This window comes from Danio rerio, chromosome 25 (assembly GCF_052040795.2).
Source record: "Danio rerio strain M-AB ecotype USA chromosome 25, GRCz13ab, whole genome shotgun sequence".
Classification (NCBI taxonomy): domain Eukaryota; kingdom Metazoa; phylum Chordata; class Actinopteri; order Cypriniformes; family Danionidae; genus Danio; species Danio rerio.
The window spans coordinates 12923618-12944300 of NC_141045.1; the positions used below are offsets into that span (position 1 = coordinate 12923618).

General features: G+C 36.6%; 1 protein-coding gene across 13 annotated transcripts in view; it reads right to left on the bottom strand.

Annotated features, from left to right (window-relative positions):
• Positions 1-520: 520 nt before the first annotated feature.
• Positions 521-20683, bottom strand: part of ntrk3a (neurotrophic tyrosine kinase, receptor, type 3a) — a 441806-nt gene continuing 421643 nt past the window's right edge. For 12 of the 13 annotated variants that reach the window (XM_087311051.2, XM_088651687.1, XM_087311053.2 and 9 more), the window contains 2 exons: positions 11058-11216; positions 521-2241 (listed from right to left, as the gene is read on the bottom strand). In XM_087311051.2, coding sequence (XP_087167177.1) covers positions 2056-2241; positions 11058-11216 — 345 coding nt within the window. In that variant the 3' untranslated portion in view covers positions 521-2055. The remainder of the gene's footprint in view (positions 2242-11057; positions 11217-20683) is intronic. The other variant, NM_001256664.2, reaches the window with a different exon arrangement.

Sequence of the window (20683 nt, forward strand, 5' to 3'; positions counted from 1 at the left end):
TGTACCCGACGAGAATATCAAAATAAGGAGCATCTTATCACACGTAAGCACATCGCTGGCGGTGTTATTGAAAGACTTTTGCAATTTCCCCCTTGTCATAGATGTGGAGAGAATTATCTGCCCACTGTGGGAAGCAGCGAGAAAAAAACAACATAACAAGATCAACAAATGTTCAAGTTGCTTCCTCTACGGCAGGAACTTTTCCTGATCCGAAAGGGGAGATTATGGTTAAGCGCAAATGTGTTCTGTGGAACCGTGATGGGCAGTTTGCTTCGAATAGCAATTTATAGTCATGCGTCCTGATAGAAAGCAGGAAAGTTTTTGACAGTTATCATTTACGGTATTGGTTGTTTGGGATATTCGTGAGCCCTTGGGTGTGCGAGAAATGTGACCACAAATGGTATGTTATGCCTTTGATACAGGATTTGGATATATTCAGGAAGATGTTCCAAAATGTCACTTAATATATGCTCAAGAATCGTTTTAACCAATAGGTGCACTGCTCCTTCTAAAGCCGAACTAAAGTTTACTTGGTTTAATTATCATAGGACAAATACTAAGCCACAGATCACTTTGAATGAAAAGAATAAGCCAGCAAAACTGCATGAGCTATAGAACGCTAAAATACAAATGTCACTTCAGAATAAATGATGCATGTTTCAAAGAAGCCCTTTAGTCTTAGGAAGTCTTCATCTCAAATATACAAATTGTCTTTGCAGTCATTTAACATTGGGGAGAAAAGAAGAATATCACCTGACAGAATCCACAACATTGTTTGAGCGTCTCCTCTGTTATACTTTGATGGCTCTATTAGTGGCTACAATATTTACTAGAGGAAAGTGGTAGAGTTGCAGAATAATTTGTACATGCTAGTTCTACCACTTCTGAGGAAAGCATGGTATAATGTTTGCAAAGAAGTGTTATCACAATTCGTAAAAGCGATGAGAGTTAATGAATGGAATATGAGTATTTTCTCATCATCTGACATAAATCTACCCTCCTTGTTACATTCATTTCAGAAGCAAATGGTCTCTGGAATACAAGGAGAGAGGCAACATTTCATGAACCCGCTCTCTACCTCTTGGTTGCACCCAAAACAAACAAACAAACAAACAAAAAAAAATAAAGTAGGTAGGGGGAAATCATTAGGAAAGTACATTCTATGGGCGTGTGAAGAAAAAAAAAAAACATTAAAATGTGATCAAAATATTTATAGAATTCACCCACCGTAATAGCACACCAAGAAACTAAAATCATCTAATCAGGAAATAAAATAAGTTAACATACTGTCTCTTGTGACACAGAAATTTACATTATATACATTCTTTTTTTTTGTTTTTTTTGTTAAATAAACTCCTTTGTATTGATTGTTGGTTCCTTCGAGTGAATCCATTCGCTAAAAAGCTCCTCCGGATGTTTAAAAGCCCTGTTGGATACTTCCTGTATAGTCAAAAGAGAAGATCCGGCCAATCAGAGCACAGTAAGGCTTTTTTTTTTTAAAAAAAGTCCTTGCCAATCATCTGACTAAGCAGTCATATCCGAAAGGCAACACACCCTTAGCAAGAAAAATGACATACATCCACACTCGGAGAAAGAAAAATAAATAAAAATATATATATATTTATAAAATGAAAAGCAAGTAATAACACAGAGAGTTGTCAAGCAGTCAGGAACCTCCTCCACTTTAGTTTTTTTTCCATTTTCCATTTTTAGAGAGGGAGCAGATGGTTCCGTTATTCCTTTTTTGGAGTTTAAAAGTAGGCTGCTGTTACCAAACGAAAAAGACGAAAGGAAATCAAATCATGAAAGGACACTCCTCGTCTTGCAGTAGAACTGTACATCTTTATATGCAGGTAAACAAAATGTAAAAGTGCTTTTAAAGACTGTTATCCAGTGTATCGAAAGGAGTAGCAGGCACTTAAGTCCATCCCCATGTTGTAGGTGTCTGACAGTGGCGCAGTAAGGTACATGTAGTTTTGGGTTAATCCCATGTTGTTCGTTCCTCTGTTGGACGGACGCAGACAGACAGACATCCACACATATTCCCAACAAACACTAGCCCAGGATATCCAGGTAGACAGGTGTGGCTTTGCCCAAGGCAAAAAGAATTTTCTGGATGTCTTTGATGTTTAACCTCTGTTGTGGTTCCCTCTGCCAGCACCCCAGCATAATGTCGTACACTTCCTTGGGACAGAGCCGTGGCCTTTCTAGCACCCGTCCTTGTGTGATGCATTCGATTACCTGTAAGGAGAGTCAGGAAGGAGAATGGAATTACTTACTATAGCATGGTCTTCAACCTTTTACAAACCAAAGACATGTCATATATGTAAAACTCAGTGACTCTGTTTACATGGACATCAGTTATCAAATTATTTGCCTTAATCTGAATAAGACAATAATGTGATTAAGGTGTTTACATGAGCTGCTTTTAGAATGTTCCTTTTATTTTACATGTTATAGCACATAATTTGATTAATGTCATTGCGTCACCACGCTATCCACATTTTCTCAGAAGTTTCATGTAATTTCGGGTGTTTCACTTTTTTATTTGTCCACTTTGACTGTAGTTTTCCAATTTCAATTTAATTCGGGAATATTTCTTGCATGCCCCCTATGACAAACAAGATGTTGGATGTGAGTATGAACTTCTTTTTCCCATATGCCCACGCCATATGGGGAAAAAACCTCCGCATTTTGCGATAGTTCTCTGTGGTCACTGACTCACAAGATGGAGAAAATAATTTCAAATAACCTACACGGTAATAGTTTGATTGCGGTGTTTAAATATTTGTACTGCACTTCAATAATGTGACTAAAATCGTCGTATTCCACATGTCTCAATCCGATTTCTGTTTAATTCACTTATGACCTTAATCAGATTAAATTAATAATAAAATTGCTGTTTACATGGTAGACTCTTAATCAGTGTATTGTCTTAATATTCAACGTTATATTTTGGTCTGATTTTGAAACTTTAAGGTTTTTTAATTATTATTGTTATTAATTACCCTTACCCTCATGTCTTTCAAAACCGAAGCCTTAATTCATCAGAACACAAGTTAATATATTTTAGATGCAATCTAAGAGCTCCCTCATCCTCCATAGACAGCAAGATTCCAGACTCCAGAAAAGATACCAAAGAAACATCCTAACATGCTACAGCTATAGGAAAACTTTTGTGTCACATTAAACAAAAATAATGACTTCATTCAACAATTACGTCTCAGAATCAGTATATTGGTGCACGTTACTTAGCACTGTGCAGTGACATACTTCCCTGGAGCGTTTAAAGTCGCGTAAATCAGGTGATCTTTCAATCGTCTGACATACTAGCGATCCGCTGATGGATCAACTGATCTTCGCTGCTTTGAAATACCCCAGTGTCTCCGTATCTTTGCTTGCACATGGTGAAGTGCAGTAAACCGGTGACCTTCATGGTCATTTCTGATGACACAGTGGCTAATCAACAGTGTTTAAGTATATGACTCAACAGCGTTCGAATTTTAGCAGGACATTAACGTTTTTTAAAATTCTACCATCAATTGATACTGATACTAATTTTGCCCAACCCTAGTAGAAGAAACCATTGAATAAAGTCATTATTTTGGTTTAATATGCTCACAAAAGGATTCTTTTTGATTGATTGTATTACAATTGAACCACTGAATTTGGACTTTGAACGAATTTGAAATCATACTGTCTATGGAGGAAGAGGGAGCTCTCAGATTTCATCTAAAATATCTTAAGTCTCATGGGTTGGAACAACATGAAGGTAATTAATAGCATTTGTCATTTTAGGCGAACTAACGTTTTAATGGAAATATGGGCTCTCTTAAATCATGCATTGGATGTATATTATATAGACAATTATGCATGTATTGTGCACAATAATTAGCACTATGTTTTGACATATAACCTTATTTTAGATGCCTGTGCACATATGAGGTATAGGTTACATCATGAACTTGCTCCCTTATACTGACACTGAGTAGAAGAAAGTCATTATTTTGGTTTATTTTGCTCACAAAAGGATTCTTTTTGATTGATAACATTATGGTTGAACCACTAAATTTGGGCTTTGAATGAATTGGAAAGCATGGAGTACTCAGAATACATCTAAAATATCTTCGGTGTCATGGGTTTTGAAAGACATGAAGGTAATTAATAAATATTTTCATTTTTAGGTCAACTAACGTTTTAATGGGAATACTGTGCTATCTTAAATCAGGCTTTAAATGTACATTAGATAAACATTTTTCAAAGTATCTAAGGCAGCTTTGCTGAAAACTGTAACACAAGTGTATTTTCCACATCAGACTCATTTGACACTTTGCTGTTTCTCTAAAGAAACCATCCACAGCCTGCATGTTATGATACACAAACCAGGCCCATCTCATGAAACTCTAGCCATTTGCCTCTGTGGATGGCTTCATATCGACTTTTAGAGGAGACGGATGATTGTTCGTGGTCTCTCGGGTTTTACCGCGGTGACTCCAGCTAGTGGATGTCTGTGTTCTATTGACCGAAAGTTTGATTTAGTTTCTTCCACTGGCAGAAATGACACCGTAACGTTCTGATGCAATACAGTAGCCACCATCCCTCCGGCAACAGCATATGAAGCAGCGCGTGTGATTGGTATTCAAGGCCTTGAGTGCATAACACAAAACACACACACGCTTCTTTCTTTCATAAATCGCGCAGCATCTATAGATTATGGTTCACTGAGTTGATATTGATAATCTCAGTGTGAAGTAGCGCTCAAACCAGCTGCGACTTGAAGCTTCAAGAGAATCGCTGTCTCTTTTTCCCCCCACACTTTTCACAGCTTGGAAATTTGAAGTGGTGGAATGAAGTATTTTCAGCACAGCCAGCTGTGTTTGGTCAGCAGAGGAAAAAACATAACACACTTTCTCGGCGTTGTATTTTTAGTAGCTGATCTGATTTGGGGTTTCTAAATGTATGTCATCAACATACACAATAAATCATAATGTTACTTACATTATATATTATAAGCTGTGTAGTGTTATTGTGTTAATGTGTGATGACATTACTAATACTACATTATTCTCTAATGATTGTGTGCCTTATAGTGTTGTCAAGACATGATGTAATTCGGTACCAATGGATACTGACATTTTAAAAACGTCCATTTCCCGCTAACATTTGAGCAATGTTGAGCACTTTCTTAAACAGCGCTGATTTGCCATTGTGTTCACGTGCTCAGCAGTAATGTCTGTGATTGGCCGTGAAGTTCATCAGCTCACCAAACTCACCACTGTTTACCGAGTGTAACCACAGATAAAGGGATACTGGGGCATTTCAAAAGCTGCGTCCCAAATCGCATACTTATGCAGTATTCTACGCCATTTTGTTGTATAAATAGTTTAAGTAGTGCGTTCACACTGAAAACTCTAATAATAATAAGTGCACTTTAATTTCTCGGATGATGCACTCATTCAGCTGCTAAAATGAAGTGTGGAATGATGGACACTTCACGCACTCAACGACCGCAGGTTTGCTTACGTAGCGGAAGGGGCAGAGCTATCGGACAGACATGTTGAATAACTTTATTTATTTTGGATGGTGAAAGCAAAATTCTCTTACGAGAGTGATTATAGCGCCTACCGATGGTGAATGCGGTTAAACTCATGGCAGGTGTTATTTGATAATTTGGTTGTTTATTTCACTGATTTGGCAACCGTCAAACGTCATCAGGGAAACGGTTTGAATTTCCGCTTAGTAAAAAAACATTAGTGTGCCATTTGGGACGACACTACATGCATATACTATCCTGTTGAGTGTGTAAGTGCATAAGTACATAGTGCATGAGTGCATAGTGTGCCATTTGGGATGCAGCTAAAGTCACGTCAATCAGCTGGTTTGTCTAGAAGCTGACATACGAAACAACCGCTGTTGAATCACGGCTTTCAAATACTTTTTATTTTTACTTTTCATCTGCACCAAGACTCGCGGCAACTTCCTCCTATGCGTTTTTTTTTTAACCTGCAAGTTTTTATAGTTTTTCTTTCGATATAGATCCCAAATAACTGAATGCTTCTCACGCTCTATGAGGAGTGTCATTCATGTCTTTCGCCTGTGATATCATGTCATTGGTGTTGATTGTCAGGATGATGTAGGCCTATAATAATAATAGATAATAATAATAATAATAACTAGAATTGTACATTTCCTAAAGGAAATGTGAATGGGGTTTGCGTGGCAAATCGATGGGGTACAAAATAGTACTAAACTGGGCAATAGCACTGGAAAGGTAAGAAATGGTGGTTGCTAAGATGTTGCTAGGTGGTTGCTAGGGTGTCCTGAGTGGTTGCTAGGTGGTTGCTAAGGTATTGCTAGGTGGTTGCTAGGGTATTCTAAGTGGTTGCTAAGGCGTTGCTAGGCGGTTACTAGGGTGTCCTGAGTGGTTGCTAGGTGGTTGCTAAGGTGTTGGTAGGCAGTTGCTAGGGTGTTCTGAGTGGTTGCCAGGTGGTTGCTAAGGTGTTGCTAGGCGGTTGCTAAGGTGTCCTAAGTGGTTGCTAGGTGGTTGCTAAGGTGTTGCTAGGTGGTTGCTAGGGTATTCTAAGTGGTTGCTAGGTGGTTGCTAGGGTGTCCTGAGTGGTTGCTAGGTGGTTGCTAAGGTGTTGCTAGGTGGTTGCTAGGGTATTCTAAGTGGTTGTTAAGGCGTTGCTAGGTGGTTGCTAGGGTGTCCTGAGTGGTTGCTAGGTGGTTGCTAAGGTGTTGCTAGGCGGTTGCTAAGGTGTCCTAAGTGGTTGCTAGGTGGTTGCTAAGGTGTTGCTAGGTGGTTGCTAGGGTATTCTAAGTGGTTGCTAGGCGGTTGCTAGGGTGTCCTGAGTGGTTGCTAGGTGCTTGCTAGGGTGTCCTGAGTGGTCGCTAGCCCCTTACTAAGGCGTTACTAGGCGGTTGCTAGGTGGTTGCTAGGCGGTTGCTAGGGTAAATTGGGTGGTTGCTTTGCAGTTGCTAGGGTACCCTGTGTGGTTACTAGGCAAGCCTCACATACATGCCTGATGAAATAATTATACTTAGTAAGCATTTCTAGCAAGTTAAAGTACTTGGCTAGTCAATATTAGCATGTAGCTAGTCAGCGCTAGCATGTGTAGCATATAGGAAGTTCCGTTTGCTAGCATGAGTCAAACGAGCCAATCCCCAAGTCTCTACGATGTTCCGATGCTGAGATATAGCTGTTGATGAATGGTTGCTAGGGTACTCTGTTTTGTTGCTATGGGCGAGGTTACAGAGTGAACTTGAATGTGGTTGGCTGTCCAAGTCAAATGAGCCAACCCCCAAGTCAATAGGACACTGCTAAGCAAAGATATGCATGTAGGGCAGTTATAATGGCAGTCTATGGGACCAGTTTGGGGGCGTGGCTTGTGAGATTCATTATCATATTGAGATGCTCATTGGTTGTCTGAGTCAGATGAGCCATCCCCCAAGTCAATAGGACACTGCTAAGCAAAGATATGCATGTAGGCCAGTTATAATGGCAGTCTATGGGATCAATTTGGGGGCGTGGCTTGTGAGCTTCATTATCATATAGTGATGCTGATTGGTTGTCTGAGTCAAATGAGGCCACCCCCGTGTCTCTATGACACTCCTATGTAATGTTATAGATGTGTGACCTTTACAATGGAAGTCAATGGGATCTGCAATGGGACATCCCACCCCATGTTAAGTCAATGGGGCACTTATTAGGGGTCTTTAAGTGGTTTGGGGGGGCGTGGCTTGTGAGCTTCAAAATCATATTGAGATGCTGATTGGTTGCCTCAGTCAAATAAGCCTACCCTCAAGTCTGTATGACAGTGCTATGTAATGTGATTGACATGTGAGTCAAGAAATGAATGGGAGTCAATGGGCAATGTAAAGTCAATGGGGACCCCTTTGGGACGTCCTAGCACCCCAGGGGTACAACTTATACCCCCTTTTGGGGTATGTTCTCATACAGGCTGCAACCCCCTACAGATGTTGCGAATCCCATATTTCTACGAATTTCACACTTGGCGCTATAACGCTTTAAAGGTCGTCCCATTTCGCGGGGGCGTTAGTGCTGTTCTAGAAAAATGAATGGGAGTCAATGGGGCCAATGTAAGTCAATGGGAGCACTTTGGGACGTCCTAGAGCCCCAGGGGTGCAACTTTTACCCCCTTGCGAGGTATGTTCTCACTTAGGCTGCAACCCTCTACAGATGCTGTGAATCCCATATTTCTATGAAATTCACACGCGGCGCTGTGAGTCGTCAAAGTTGGGCGTAATGTTGAGTCAATGCGTTTTGGGGGGTGGTTTTGGGGCCCCTGCGGGGCCCCAAAACCACCCACCCCTTATAAAAGTCATAGCACACCATTCCCGATAAAGCCGCACGATTTGAGCCCACTTTCAAGGGTCTGGGACGAAAGCTGCGGGACTAGTTACGCGCCGAAAAAGTGTACGGAAGAAGAAGAAGAAGAAGAAGGAAGAAGAATAATAAACCACAATAGTAAGAATGGACTTTGCCTATGGCAAACCCCATTAATAATAATATATATATATATATATATATATATATATATATATATATATATATATATATATATATATATATATATATATATATATATATATATAAGATAATAATATTTATATAATTTATGATATTTATACATGATCAAACTAGTGTGCAACTTAGTAAGTAAAACTAATACTGAAATTGTTTTAAATTTGGTTTTTATAGTTCAGGCCCAAATTAATATTTGTTGCCATTTTTAAGCGATTAAGTTCATTTAATTAAATGTATAAAAATCTGTGGATATTATTGTTGCATTTATTGGGTAAAATTGCTACTTTTTTACTGTCCTTCAATGTGTTTTTGGTCATTATCAATGCACTGTTACTTTAATGGAGCATGAGCAGTGTGGCAAAAATAGACGCAGCGCTGAAACTATTGTGGCACTGCAGCTTCAGTGACGCTCACGCCTCGCGCTGACACGCTGCTTCTGCATGCAGTATGAAGGCTCTAATCTGTTAACATGGCCGCCAAAAAAACACACGCTGCTCACGCTTGCAGTATGAAACAGGCTTTAGCGGGAAATGGACGTTTTTACAATTTTAGTATCAATTCGTACTAAATTCCTGTATCGTGACAACCCTACTGCCTTATATGCTCTATTTCTAGAATAAAATATGAGCATTAGATTAAATATAGATACTGATTACTGTATTTTAAATATCTTCTTTTTATTATAATAATCCTAAAATAGACATCCAAAAATTTCCTTTATTTATTTGTGATTAAATATTGCCTAAATGAGATTATGAGACTTGAACCAGGAACTTTTATTTTAACCACAGCTGTGTATCTACAGTACATTTACAGTTTAATTTATTATGAACTTTACAAACAATAGCAGTAAACATATGGGGATATGTTTTCACATAATCTTGTTTTAAATGCACAAATGAATGCATAAAATTTTAGCCACACTCGCAAATACCGCACTATAAATCTCTTGTTTAACCATAATAACTTTAAGTTCAATAGTGGCAATTATGAGATTTTGCTGAAAAGGAAAATAATATTATTGGCTATTCAGACACAATGGAATAATTTGGGAGCAGCATCTGTGTGTGTAGCTGTTTGGAGTTGATCCAAACCAGTGCTGTGAAACGTTACATGGAGAAAAACAATAGCTGAAAATTAAGCACAATGTTTCTCATTAACTAAGCAAAAGAAGGAATATGTGCGCTATGAAAAAGCCAATAAACATGACATTTCAACATGTACTTGTTCAGTTGAAAAAAAGCCATGTTTGAGATGAACTTGAGTTACCATTGATTATATAATTGTGATATCACAAACACAAGAAGTAGCTTTTTACAGTGCCGTTAAGGCATTTGTTGTTCAGCAAGCACACTCTCACAAATAAAGATACACAAGCTGTCACTGGGGTGGCATCTTTTCAAAAGGTACAAATTACTATCTCCAAGGTGCATATAAGTACCTAAAAACTACAAAAGTGTTCCTCTTAAAAATGTTATGTACTAATATACACTTTTGAGGTACCAATATGGACCCTTTAAGTACAAATGTGTACCTATTTAAAAGGTACCACCGCAGTGACAGCTCATGTAACTTTATTTCTAAGAGTGCAGGTGAATGGGGTAAAAAAAAAAAAAATCATAATTTATTCTTAGTTAATGGATAACATAAATTACTAACTTTTTGTATTTTGATTTAAAAAAAAATGCAAATGAGGCATAACTCTTCTAATTTGCTTACAATTCTCAAACACACACACACACACACACACACACACACACACACACACACACACACACACACACACACACACACACACACACACACACACACACACACACACACACACACAAACACAAACACACACACACACACACACACACACACACACATACACACACACACACACACACACGCACATACACACACACACACACACAAAAAAAAACAAAGTCAGGTTAAAAATTCCTGTTAAATTTTTATGACATTAGAGTCAAAGTTTTATTTAGTCAAGAGGTTTTGGAAACTTTTTTATCAATAATTCAAAAAATATATGAACACAACCCTCTGTCTTAGAGTTTTTTTTTTTTAATTAGACTGAAAAAGGCCTATGAAAAGCCAAATATCACAAAATAGACAGGCGTACGAGGGAAAACAAGCTTTCTTTCTCGCAGTGTGTTTCTTTACAAAATGAATTGTTAATATAAATGATCTGCCTTTGCATTGAACTTTGGGGATCATAGGCTAACAGATGTTGTTTATGCTGAAACAGCAACATCACACACTAAGTTTTAAAAGTGAAATCATAATCAAGGACCCCTTTTAAGCTCAGAACTAAGCAAAATGGTATATTTTATGAGATATTTTATGTCCATTAAGCTTTTCATGGTCATTTTAGCTAGGCAATGAGTCTTTGCACCTTGTTTTCTCCAATACTAATAATGCAGGACCAAAGATTTTTAAAAGGCTTGCAAACAGCCAAAAAAAAATCTTGCATCCTGTCAAGTGACGAACAGATAAATTAACGTACCTCATTATTTGCCAGCTGAAACCATGGCTGCTTGCCGTAGGTAAATATTTCCCAGAGGATGACCCCAAAACTCCACACGTCACTCTCCGTCGTGAACTTCCTGTACATGATGCTTTCTGGTGGCATCCAGCGAATGGGCAGCATAGTGTGTCCTCCCACCTGTCAGGACACCAGAACATCATTATTAGTGACCTTCACAAAGGTACAAAACTCACCTTTTTACCAATGAGCAAGCAAACTCTGTTAAAGTATACTGAAGTAGAGATTTGCGCGGGACAATTTTTTTTTAATCCCGCTCCCACAAGGTTTTATTCCGCACCTGACCGCAGATGCAGATGATGCGTGCACAGACTGTGCGAAATACGTAAATGCACATGCAGAAAGCACTGCTCCTCATAGACTCTAGACATTAACACCTCACATACAGTAAACGCTAACTTGTTTTTTAAATATGTAATATGATGCAAATATGATAATACATACGTAATTACATATAAATGTACATACATTTAAGAAAAAAAACAAAAACAAATACTTTCAATTATTTAAGGTGCTAATGATCATTAAACATGTCATGACAGTCTTGTTAAAAGGGTTCATTGTAAGAGAACTCAGCAATTCATGATAATATCGACACAGTATTTTTGTAATTTCTTACGGCATGTTTAAAGGAGGGATTATAATGTTAATTCTATAATTTCAAAATGCGTTTTCAATCTAAAAATGTCCATTTACCACCATTATAGCATTTCACAATATCTATAGTCATAGAAATAGGTCTTTAGCACGTCTAAAGGTGCTATTGACTTGAAGTTTTCACCTGATGCTGATTTTTTATTTTTTTTTACTGTCTATCCAAACTGATCTTTATTTTGTATTTTCTGTTGGATTCAAGTCACATGATTGGCTGGGCCATTCTACAGCATGGTTTTCTTTCTCTGAAAGCATTTGAAAGTTTCCTTGGCTGTGTTTTGGATCATTGTCTTGCTGAAATGTCCACCCTGGTTTCATCTTCATCATCCTGATAACGTAGATGTTGGACTGAAACAGTTAATGTTAATTTACAGTGACAAAGTTGCTGAATAAGTTCTGAGAAATTTGGGCTTTCTGAGCTTTCACTGCCTTTCTACACCCCCCTTTCTTCATGTGTTCAATACTTTTTTTCCTGTGTCGTTTCATTTTATTACACATAACTTAATTTGTAAACTAATTAGATTTGTTTTCTCTTCATATATGGATATATTTTGTGGTTATCAACATCTGGTGAAAATTTCAAGTCTACAGCATCTTTAAAAATATGTTTTCGGAGAAAAATGATAACGTGTTCAATATTTAATTTCCCCACTGGTAATCCCTATTCACACAAACTTAATAACAGTAGTTTTGATAATAATTAACAGATTTTATGGCCTCATTAATAGCATTGAAAGTATCTATAAATTTATAGATGCCATTTTGTGCCAAGTTCATGCCAAAAAGCATGTGTCACGGTACGGGGGTGGTGAAGAGGAGGCGAGGACCCAAATGCAGGGAATGAAGAATTTAATGAAAAAATAAAACAAACAAAACTCAAATCTCCCCATGTGGGGAAAAACACAACATTATATTACACACTCAACAAGACAAGATCTGGAACTTTTCAAGACAATACTTTAAACCGCTGTTGTAGAATGGAAATCAGCAACAGGGAAGGGAACAATCAATAACGGACCAGCACAGAACAGAGCACACTAGGAGAATAAATAGGAAAGACAAACCAATAAACAGACAGGCGGACAGGTGAAAATAATAATTACAAACAAGGTAACAAGGTGGGTGGGACAAGACAATAGACGGGAGAGCGCATGACACAGAGAGACAATACAAGCCATGCGCTCACATAACACAACACTGAAGCACACGACAAAAGCACGTGACCACAATGTAAACACCGAGCCACGTGCTTTGACAAAAGACGCAAGACACGAGCACACGATGAATGAAAACACTCACCGTGCGGTCACACATGCAGCATGCATGCTTCATCCCAGCACCGACCAAAACCGAAACCAACAAGACTGAGACGCTGGGAATGAAACACCATGCTGCTGACAGACGAAAACACAAACACGAGTACAAGAGCGCACGCGTCTGAGGGACGCAGAACGCGCGCGCGGCCGCGTCAAGCAGGAGCGCGCACACTCTGCGTACACCCACGACAGCGCGCGCGCACACAGAGACAGAAACAGGACCAGACACGAGTAGTGTCCGAGATCTGCCACCAAAACAAGAATTTACAAGACCAGAGTGGCAGAACCCTGACAGCATGCTTCTGATCCCAACATTAGCAAAGAGTGGATAGACTTTATACCTAAAGTTTCACACCTTATCAGTAAAAATATTGTCCTTTATTTTACCATGGGGTCATTTACAAACAAGGCACAATTTGACATTGGATTTTAAGACAGATTAAAAGTAAAAAAATAAATAAAAAAAAGGTTCACACCAAACATTGGACACCATGTCACTCGCTCTAGTTTCATCTCAGGATGTTTTCCTCTAACACAAAATTCCAGTTTGAGTAAATTTTGTGCATAAGATTTCGAGATTTCGATTTTTTTGTGTCATGTGTATCGTCCGGTTGTTAATCGCCTCGTTAATTTGTGCATTTTTATTGATTTTTGTGAACTAGTGTTCCCCAACCCTATTCTCAGGGGCACACCAACAGTACATTTTTTGGATGTTTCCTTATCTGACCCATTCATTTCAATTTCTCTGCTAATGTTCTGATGAGTTGATGCAGGTCTGTTTGTTTAGGAAGAGGTTGAAAATGTGTACCGTTGGTGTGTCTTCAGAAACAGGGTTGAGAAACACTGACATACCCATTGCAAATACTTAAATCTGTGCTTTGGTGTGAACCCAGCATAAAAGACTATACAATCTGACAACAATGTTGCACCACACAAGTGTAAGTGATTGTATTTAATTATTTAGAAAACTGTAAATATGCAAAACAGTTAGCCAATCATAAAGTGGGCGTTTACCTTTAAGTCTTCAATCTTACACATTCATTCAGATGTCAATAAGGGTAGTCAAAACAGGATAGATAATATTCTATTCTGTTGTTTTTTATGCAAAAAAACTAAATGATAACAATAAAAGGACATCAGAGAACTGTACAACATAAACAAGTGAGCAGTAACAAAGGCGAAAGCAAGTAAATCGCGGGAAGGGAATACAAATATATCCATTAAAAGCTTTCTGACAGCTCCAAATCATCAAAGGCCATAAATAAAGTCTCCCTCCAGGCCTTCCCCATGTTAAGCGAGATATTAATCGATTACAACAACAAGACATTAATCATCTCTGCCCTGGGCCGGACTGCTTTGGAATCCATTTCCTCTTCTTGTCTGTTGGCTTGTGTTAATTACAGCTGTGCCAGGACAACTGAGAGTGACGTTTCAATGGCGGCCGCGCGGTTATTGCGGCTTTCAACTCGTAAGTGGCGACTGCGTATTAATTACAAGGCTCATTAGTGGTTTGCTCACACGGGGGGTCAGGCTATCGACTGCATGCAGGAATACAAAGCAGCCTGCGGTGTGTGCGTGCATGTGTGTACTGTACGTCCTCACACTTGTCTGCTATTCGCTTTTGATGCTTGTAGTGTTTTTAGTTCCATCAGAAATGCATTTTGTTGGTAGAAAAACGAGTATAAATGAGATTATAGTCAATTGTTTATTGGCTCACGTCCCATGATTTGGCTAAAGTGTATCCTTGGAAACAGGACGTGTTGTATCCAAGTGCTCAACACAATGACTATTTTAGAATCAGGGACATTTAAGTGTTTGACGATGCATGAATCACTTTTTGGCAAACAAACTCATTTTTGGTGTGTGTATCAACAGCTCTCAAAGAATATCACTTCAAAAATAGGAATGTCTAACTATAAAGTCAAAGAGAAACGTTTTAATTAAAAGTCTGGGAGATCTTTTTTATTATATTCTACAATTTTTATATAATATATAATAAATAAATAATTTTGTGTCTATTGTTATTTTAAGCCATTCATACCTGATATGTTTTTAGTTTAGTTTATCGCTGTTTCCACCAAAATATTATATAGAAAATTTTAATACTGATAAAAAAATGCTAAATTATTTTATTTAGTAATATTTTAAAATGTTGCTGATTGTAATATTCCAAAAAAAAAGAGTAAGAGAGAAAAACATTGCAAAATCTTAATTATTAGGAACTATTATCATTTTATATAGCTAAATATTAAACAACAGGCCATGCTTTTAAGTCCTGACCCTATTGAAAAATTAAGAATTAGTTATAAAGTAGCAGTTTTCGAAGTTTACAAAAAATAATAGGAACGATTATATATTATTATTATTAGGAACTATTATTAGGAACTATTGTCATTTGTATATAGCATGCATTTAGTATATAGAACATGCTTCTAAGTCCTTACCCTATTAGAAATAATTTAAAAAATAGTTAAAAGTAACCATTTTCAAAGTTAATAAAAAATGTATAAGAAATATTTTTATTATTATTAGGAACTATAAGAATTTTTATATAGCTAAATATTAAACAACAGGCCATGCTTCTAAATCCTGAGCCTAACAGTTTCCGAAGTTTACAAACATTTTATAGGAAATATTATCTGTTTTTATTAGGAACTATTATTAGGAAGTATTAACCTTTGTTATACAGCTAAATAATAAACAACAGGACATGCTTCTAAGTCCTGAGCCTATTGAAAAAAAAGTTAAAAGTACCAGCTTTCGAAAGTTAACGAAAAAGTATTAGGAACTATTTTCTATTATTAGGATTTATTATTAGGAACTATTATAATTTTTATATAGCTAAAAATTAAACAACAGTTCATGCTTCTGAGTGCTGAGCCTAACGAAAATTTAAGAATTAAAAGTAACAGTTTTTCGAAGTTTAACAATGAAAAAATCTGTTTTTCAAACACACACTAAAAAAAATCCTTAAATTTGCATTTTTCCGTATTTTGTGATTTATGTTTCTGTTTTTTTTCTTAGCTTATTTATGCTTTTGAATTGCATAAATTGACCTTGATTTTTCTTCCAACAACTTTTAACCTTGAAAAGTATTTTTCAAAAGCGTCTTTTATGAACATTTTTAGTAGTTTGAAGTAGGGCTGCACAATATATTGTTTCAGCATCGATATGGCAATTTGATCATTCGCAATAGTCACATCACAGGATGCACAATGTTAATTTTGTATTATATTTCATCATTTGTATAAGTTTATGAGGCCTGTGACTGCATAATGATTTTAAAAACATTCAGGCATGAGAAATTGTACCGTTTCGTTTTATTATTCAATTACTGTACCTGAATACTGTTAGATGGCAAACAGCAAAACACTGTTTATTTCAAATGCATCTGTTTTTTTATTGTATTTATAGAGTGTTTATTAGATTATATGCAGATGCGCTCACACACAAAAATCATCCTAATCGATCTAAAATGATCAATTCTTTCCAAATAGAAATATTCAAGTTATCTGGTGAAATTTTATTAATATCACACATTAGAATAATAAAATATTGCAATGTTCGATTTTTCCAATATCGTGCAGTCTTAGTTTAAAGTGATTTATTTTTCTGGGTTGGTGTTATACTGCATATTACAGTACACACACTTTGTAAAAGCTTACCAGTATATTTTCTGTTATTTTACAGATTTATAACTCAATGTATTATTGTTTATATATCATATTTATACTTTTTATTATTTCAAACTACTGATACATCAATAAAAGTAACTTTGGCAAACTGTAGAGTTGAATATTCAACATCGAAAGTCGACAGAGAAGAGATCAAGGTCCCGAAATGCAATTCACCACCCTAAATAAATGAGAAAACACTGTTAATTGACATATTTTTTACAGTGTACAACAAATCTCAGGTTGCACTTTCCAAATTGCAAATGACTCTGAATAAAAAGTGCACAAGGGTAAACGTCTTAGCAATTAGCAAACTATAAAGTCATTGAGACATTCTGCATTTAAAGCTCTTTTTAAATATAGGCTGTATATGTTAATCAGCTATGCTTCTGTGCTTCTCATTGGCAGCCAGCTCTTCACCAAGGAGGAAGCCATCCTGCAGGCTCCAGTGATGTGTAGCAAATCTCCCTCCTCTCGCTGGCTTGCACCCACCCTCCCGCCTCTGCCCTTTAGGAGGTGTAAGCAATATGCCAGTCCTGCTGCGGTCAAACAACACTCCTCTTGTTCCGCGAGATGGAGTTCGGGCTACTGCTACTGCTAGCGTGGGCAGCAACTGCTCCCTATGGCCATACTGAGCTGCTCGCCTGGCTAACTCAGCCCGCTTTAGCATTATCGCAACATCCTTGCCAGGAGAAAAGTCAGCCAGGGATGAAGGTAATGAAGGTATGATCAGAGTAATGGACAGAGATGGAGGCGGGGAGAGAAACAGAATAATATTTGGAGAGCTTAAGAGTCAGTCAAATAAGGTGCTTGCAACTTCCTTTCCCTCTCACAATGAAATAATAGATTAGATTAAATTCGGTCATGTTAAACACTTCTGCCTCTGTGTTTAGAATTGACGTTAATAAAGGCGGCATGGAGTTTATTAGCTTAGCATGATGCTAACTAGCTTGTTTGATCATCTAGAACAGTTTATTAAAGTATTGATCTGGTATAACCGTAACAATAATTGTATGGGACTTTAGTAATTTACGATAATATCGACAAAGTAATTTGTAATTTCGTAAACCAAGTTTAAATACAATAACGCTAACTATATAGCTTTAAAATTCAGTCTAAATCTCAAAATGTTCCTACTTAAAACTATAACAAAACACCATTTTGTATCCTGATTCAAATAAACTAAATAAACAAAGACAAATAAAGATAACATAAACAAATCCTTGTTTATATCAATGAAGAAAAGTATAAATTCATTGATGCTGCTAATACTAATAAAGGGAAATATGACAATGAGAGTTTAACAGTTGAATAAAGTGCTAGTGTTGGGTATGTTACTTAAAAAAGTAACTAGTTACTAATTACATAATTTGATTTTATTTAAATAACTTGTTCTGAAAAGTGGCGTAATTTCTCACTAAGTAATTTAATTACTAAAGACAATACTACATAACAGCTCTATAAATCTCAAGGCATATTTTAAGTTTAAATGATGGAACGTTAGAAGGGTATAGGGTTAATAACTGGGAATATAACACAACCAGGAGCTATGCTTCTAACTTCAGCTTTAGGAAAATAGTTGCAAACGTACATGTTTGCGACGCAGTTTGCGAATGTTTGTTGGAACGATGAATTTATAAAACACCAACTCAACGAACTATGTTTATAACGATGGAACTTGCGACCTTAGTTGGCTAACGATGGTTTTCAGAAATGCACCCCTGGGCAGGTCGTTTGATTTGGGGGGCATTCACTCGCACTGCCCTGACAATGGAAAAGGGGTTGTTCCTTGTGCCACCTGGTGGATATTGCTTAAAAAAATCAAAAGTGAATTTGTTAAACACCAAATCAACAAACTATGTTTATAACGATGGAACTTGCGACCTTAGTGGCTTACAATGGTTTTCAGAAACACACCTGGGGGTTGTTTGAATCAGGGGGCTTTCCCCTCACACTAGCCTGACAATAAAAAAAAAATGTTCCTTGCGCCACCTGGTGGATATTGCGTAAAGCACAAAAGTGAATTTTTGGAAACAGCAAATCAACAAGCTATGTTTATAATGATGGAACATGCGACCTTATTGCATTACGGTGATTTTCAGAAAAAAACCCATGGGCGGGTTATTTGATTTGGGGTTAGTAATCTCGCACTGGCCTGAAAATGGAAAATCTGCTGTTCCTGCCGCCACCTGGTGGATATTGCGTGAAGCACAAAAGTGAATTTGGGAAACACCAAATCAGCATACTATGTTTCTAAAGATGAAACTTGCAACCTTATTGGCTTGTGTTGGTTTTCTGAAACACAACCCTGGGCAGGTTGTTTGATTTGGAGAGGGGTCCATTTGCTCACGCTGGCCTGACAATGGGAAAGTAGTTGTTCCTTGCACCACCTGGTGGATATTGCACAAAGCACAAAAGTGAATTTGGGTCACACTAAATCAACCACCTGTAATGATAAAGCTTGCGACCTTAGTTGGCTTAGTTGCATGGTTTTCAGAAACACACCCCTGTGCAAGATTGGGAGGCATTCGCTCGCACATACTGGCCTGACAATGGAAAAGCAGTTGTCCCCTGCGCAACCTGGTGGATATTGTAAAGTGCGCATTCTCTGTGGCCACATCTGTAAATAGTATTATATTTCCTTATATTTAAGTCAAACAGGCTTTATTTAAAAAAGAAATAATTATGAACAGTCAAACCACCAAAAAATTAAATTTCAAATAGATAAAACCAAATTTCTTACTCAATTACTATGCTTTCCTTAATTTATACCACATACTTGAACTAATTTCTCACTTAATTGATCTCTTAAGCATGAACAATCAATTGGTAAATGTGACTTACTTTAGTTGAACAATATAATTATTCAGAATAGTCAGCTATTCTTGGATTTATTTACTATATATAAGGCAATACTGTAAGTAACTTATTTAATTACTCAAAAATAAAAAAGTAATCCATTTATTTATTTATTTATTCCTAGGGATATATCATTTAATTACAGTACCTAATTACTTTATAAATGATTACTAAAGCCGGACAGAATCCAGGTATATATATATATATATATATATATATATATATATATATATATATATATATATATATATATATATATATATATATATATATATATATATATATATATATATATATATATTGCTATTTCTGCAAAAAATTTTGTTTTTTGAAATGACTTTGGGTGTATCGTAACTATAAACGTAATTTATGAAATCAAAAATAATACAAAATAAAAAAACACTTAAAAATTGTATTTATTGTTTACAATGCAAATGTAATTAGAACTACCTAATTGGTAAACAAGACAATTCTCTCATATAATACTGTATATCCACTACAAGACTACAAGACTACATTGTAAATAAATCAAATAAACATTTGCATATTAATCAATATATAATACTATTAAAATCTATTTAAAAACTGAATAAATATAAATGAACACACATTTACACACGTAAATAAATACTCAATGATGGGCTAAAAATCTGCATGTGCATATTCCTTGTGTGCCTACTGATACCACACAACACTGGTGCTAAAATATGTTAGTTGCAATACTAACCCGAACTAAATTAAATATCAACTACTTTCAGTCTGAATAGAAATACAATAAGTTGCTTATTTGGAGAAATTCAAATGATCAAGTAAGATGCTAAAATATTTTAGCTGCAATGCTAACATCTTGTTGCTATTGTAAAACATCATTTCCCCAATAGTCTGATTAGAAAGGGCAGAAAATAGCTAATTATTGATTAAAAAAAGCATTACTGTCTGGCTACAAAATGGTTCCAGTTTTCACTCTGGAAGTGTTAGGTCAAGTACAGTGCGATGTGAGATACAGTGTCGTCTGTTGTACTGCAGAATATAAAAGAGGAAAAGTGCTCTGAGCAGGCCGTATAGCATTTGTAATTTATGTAGT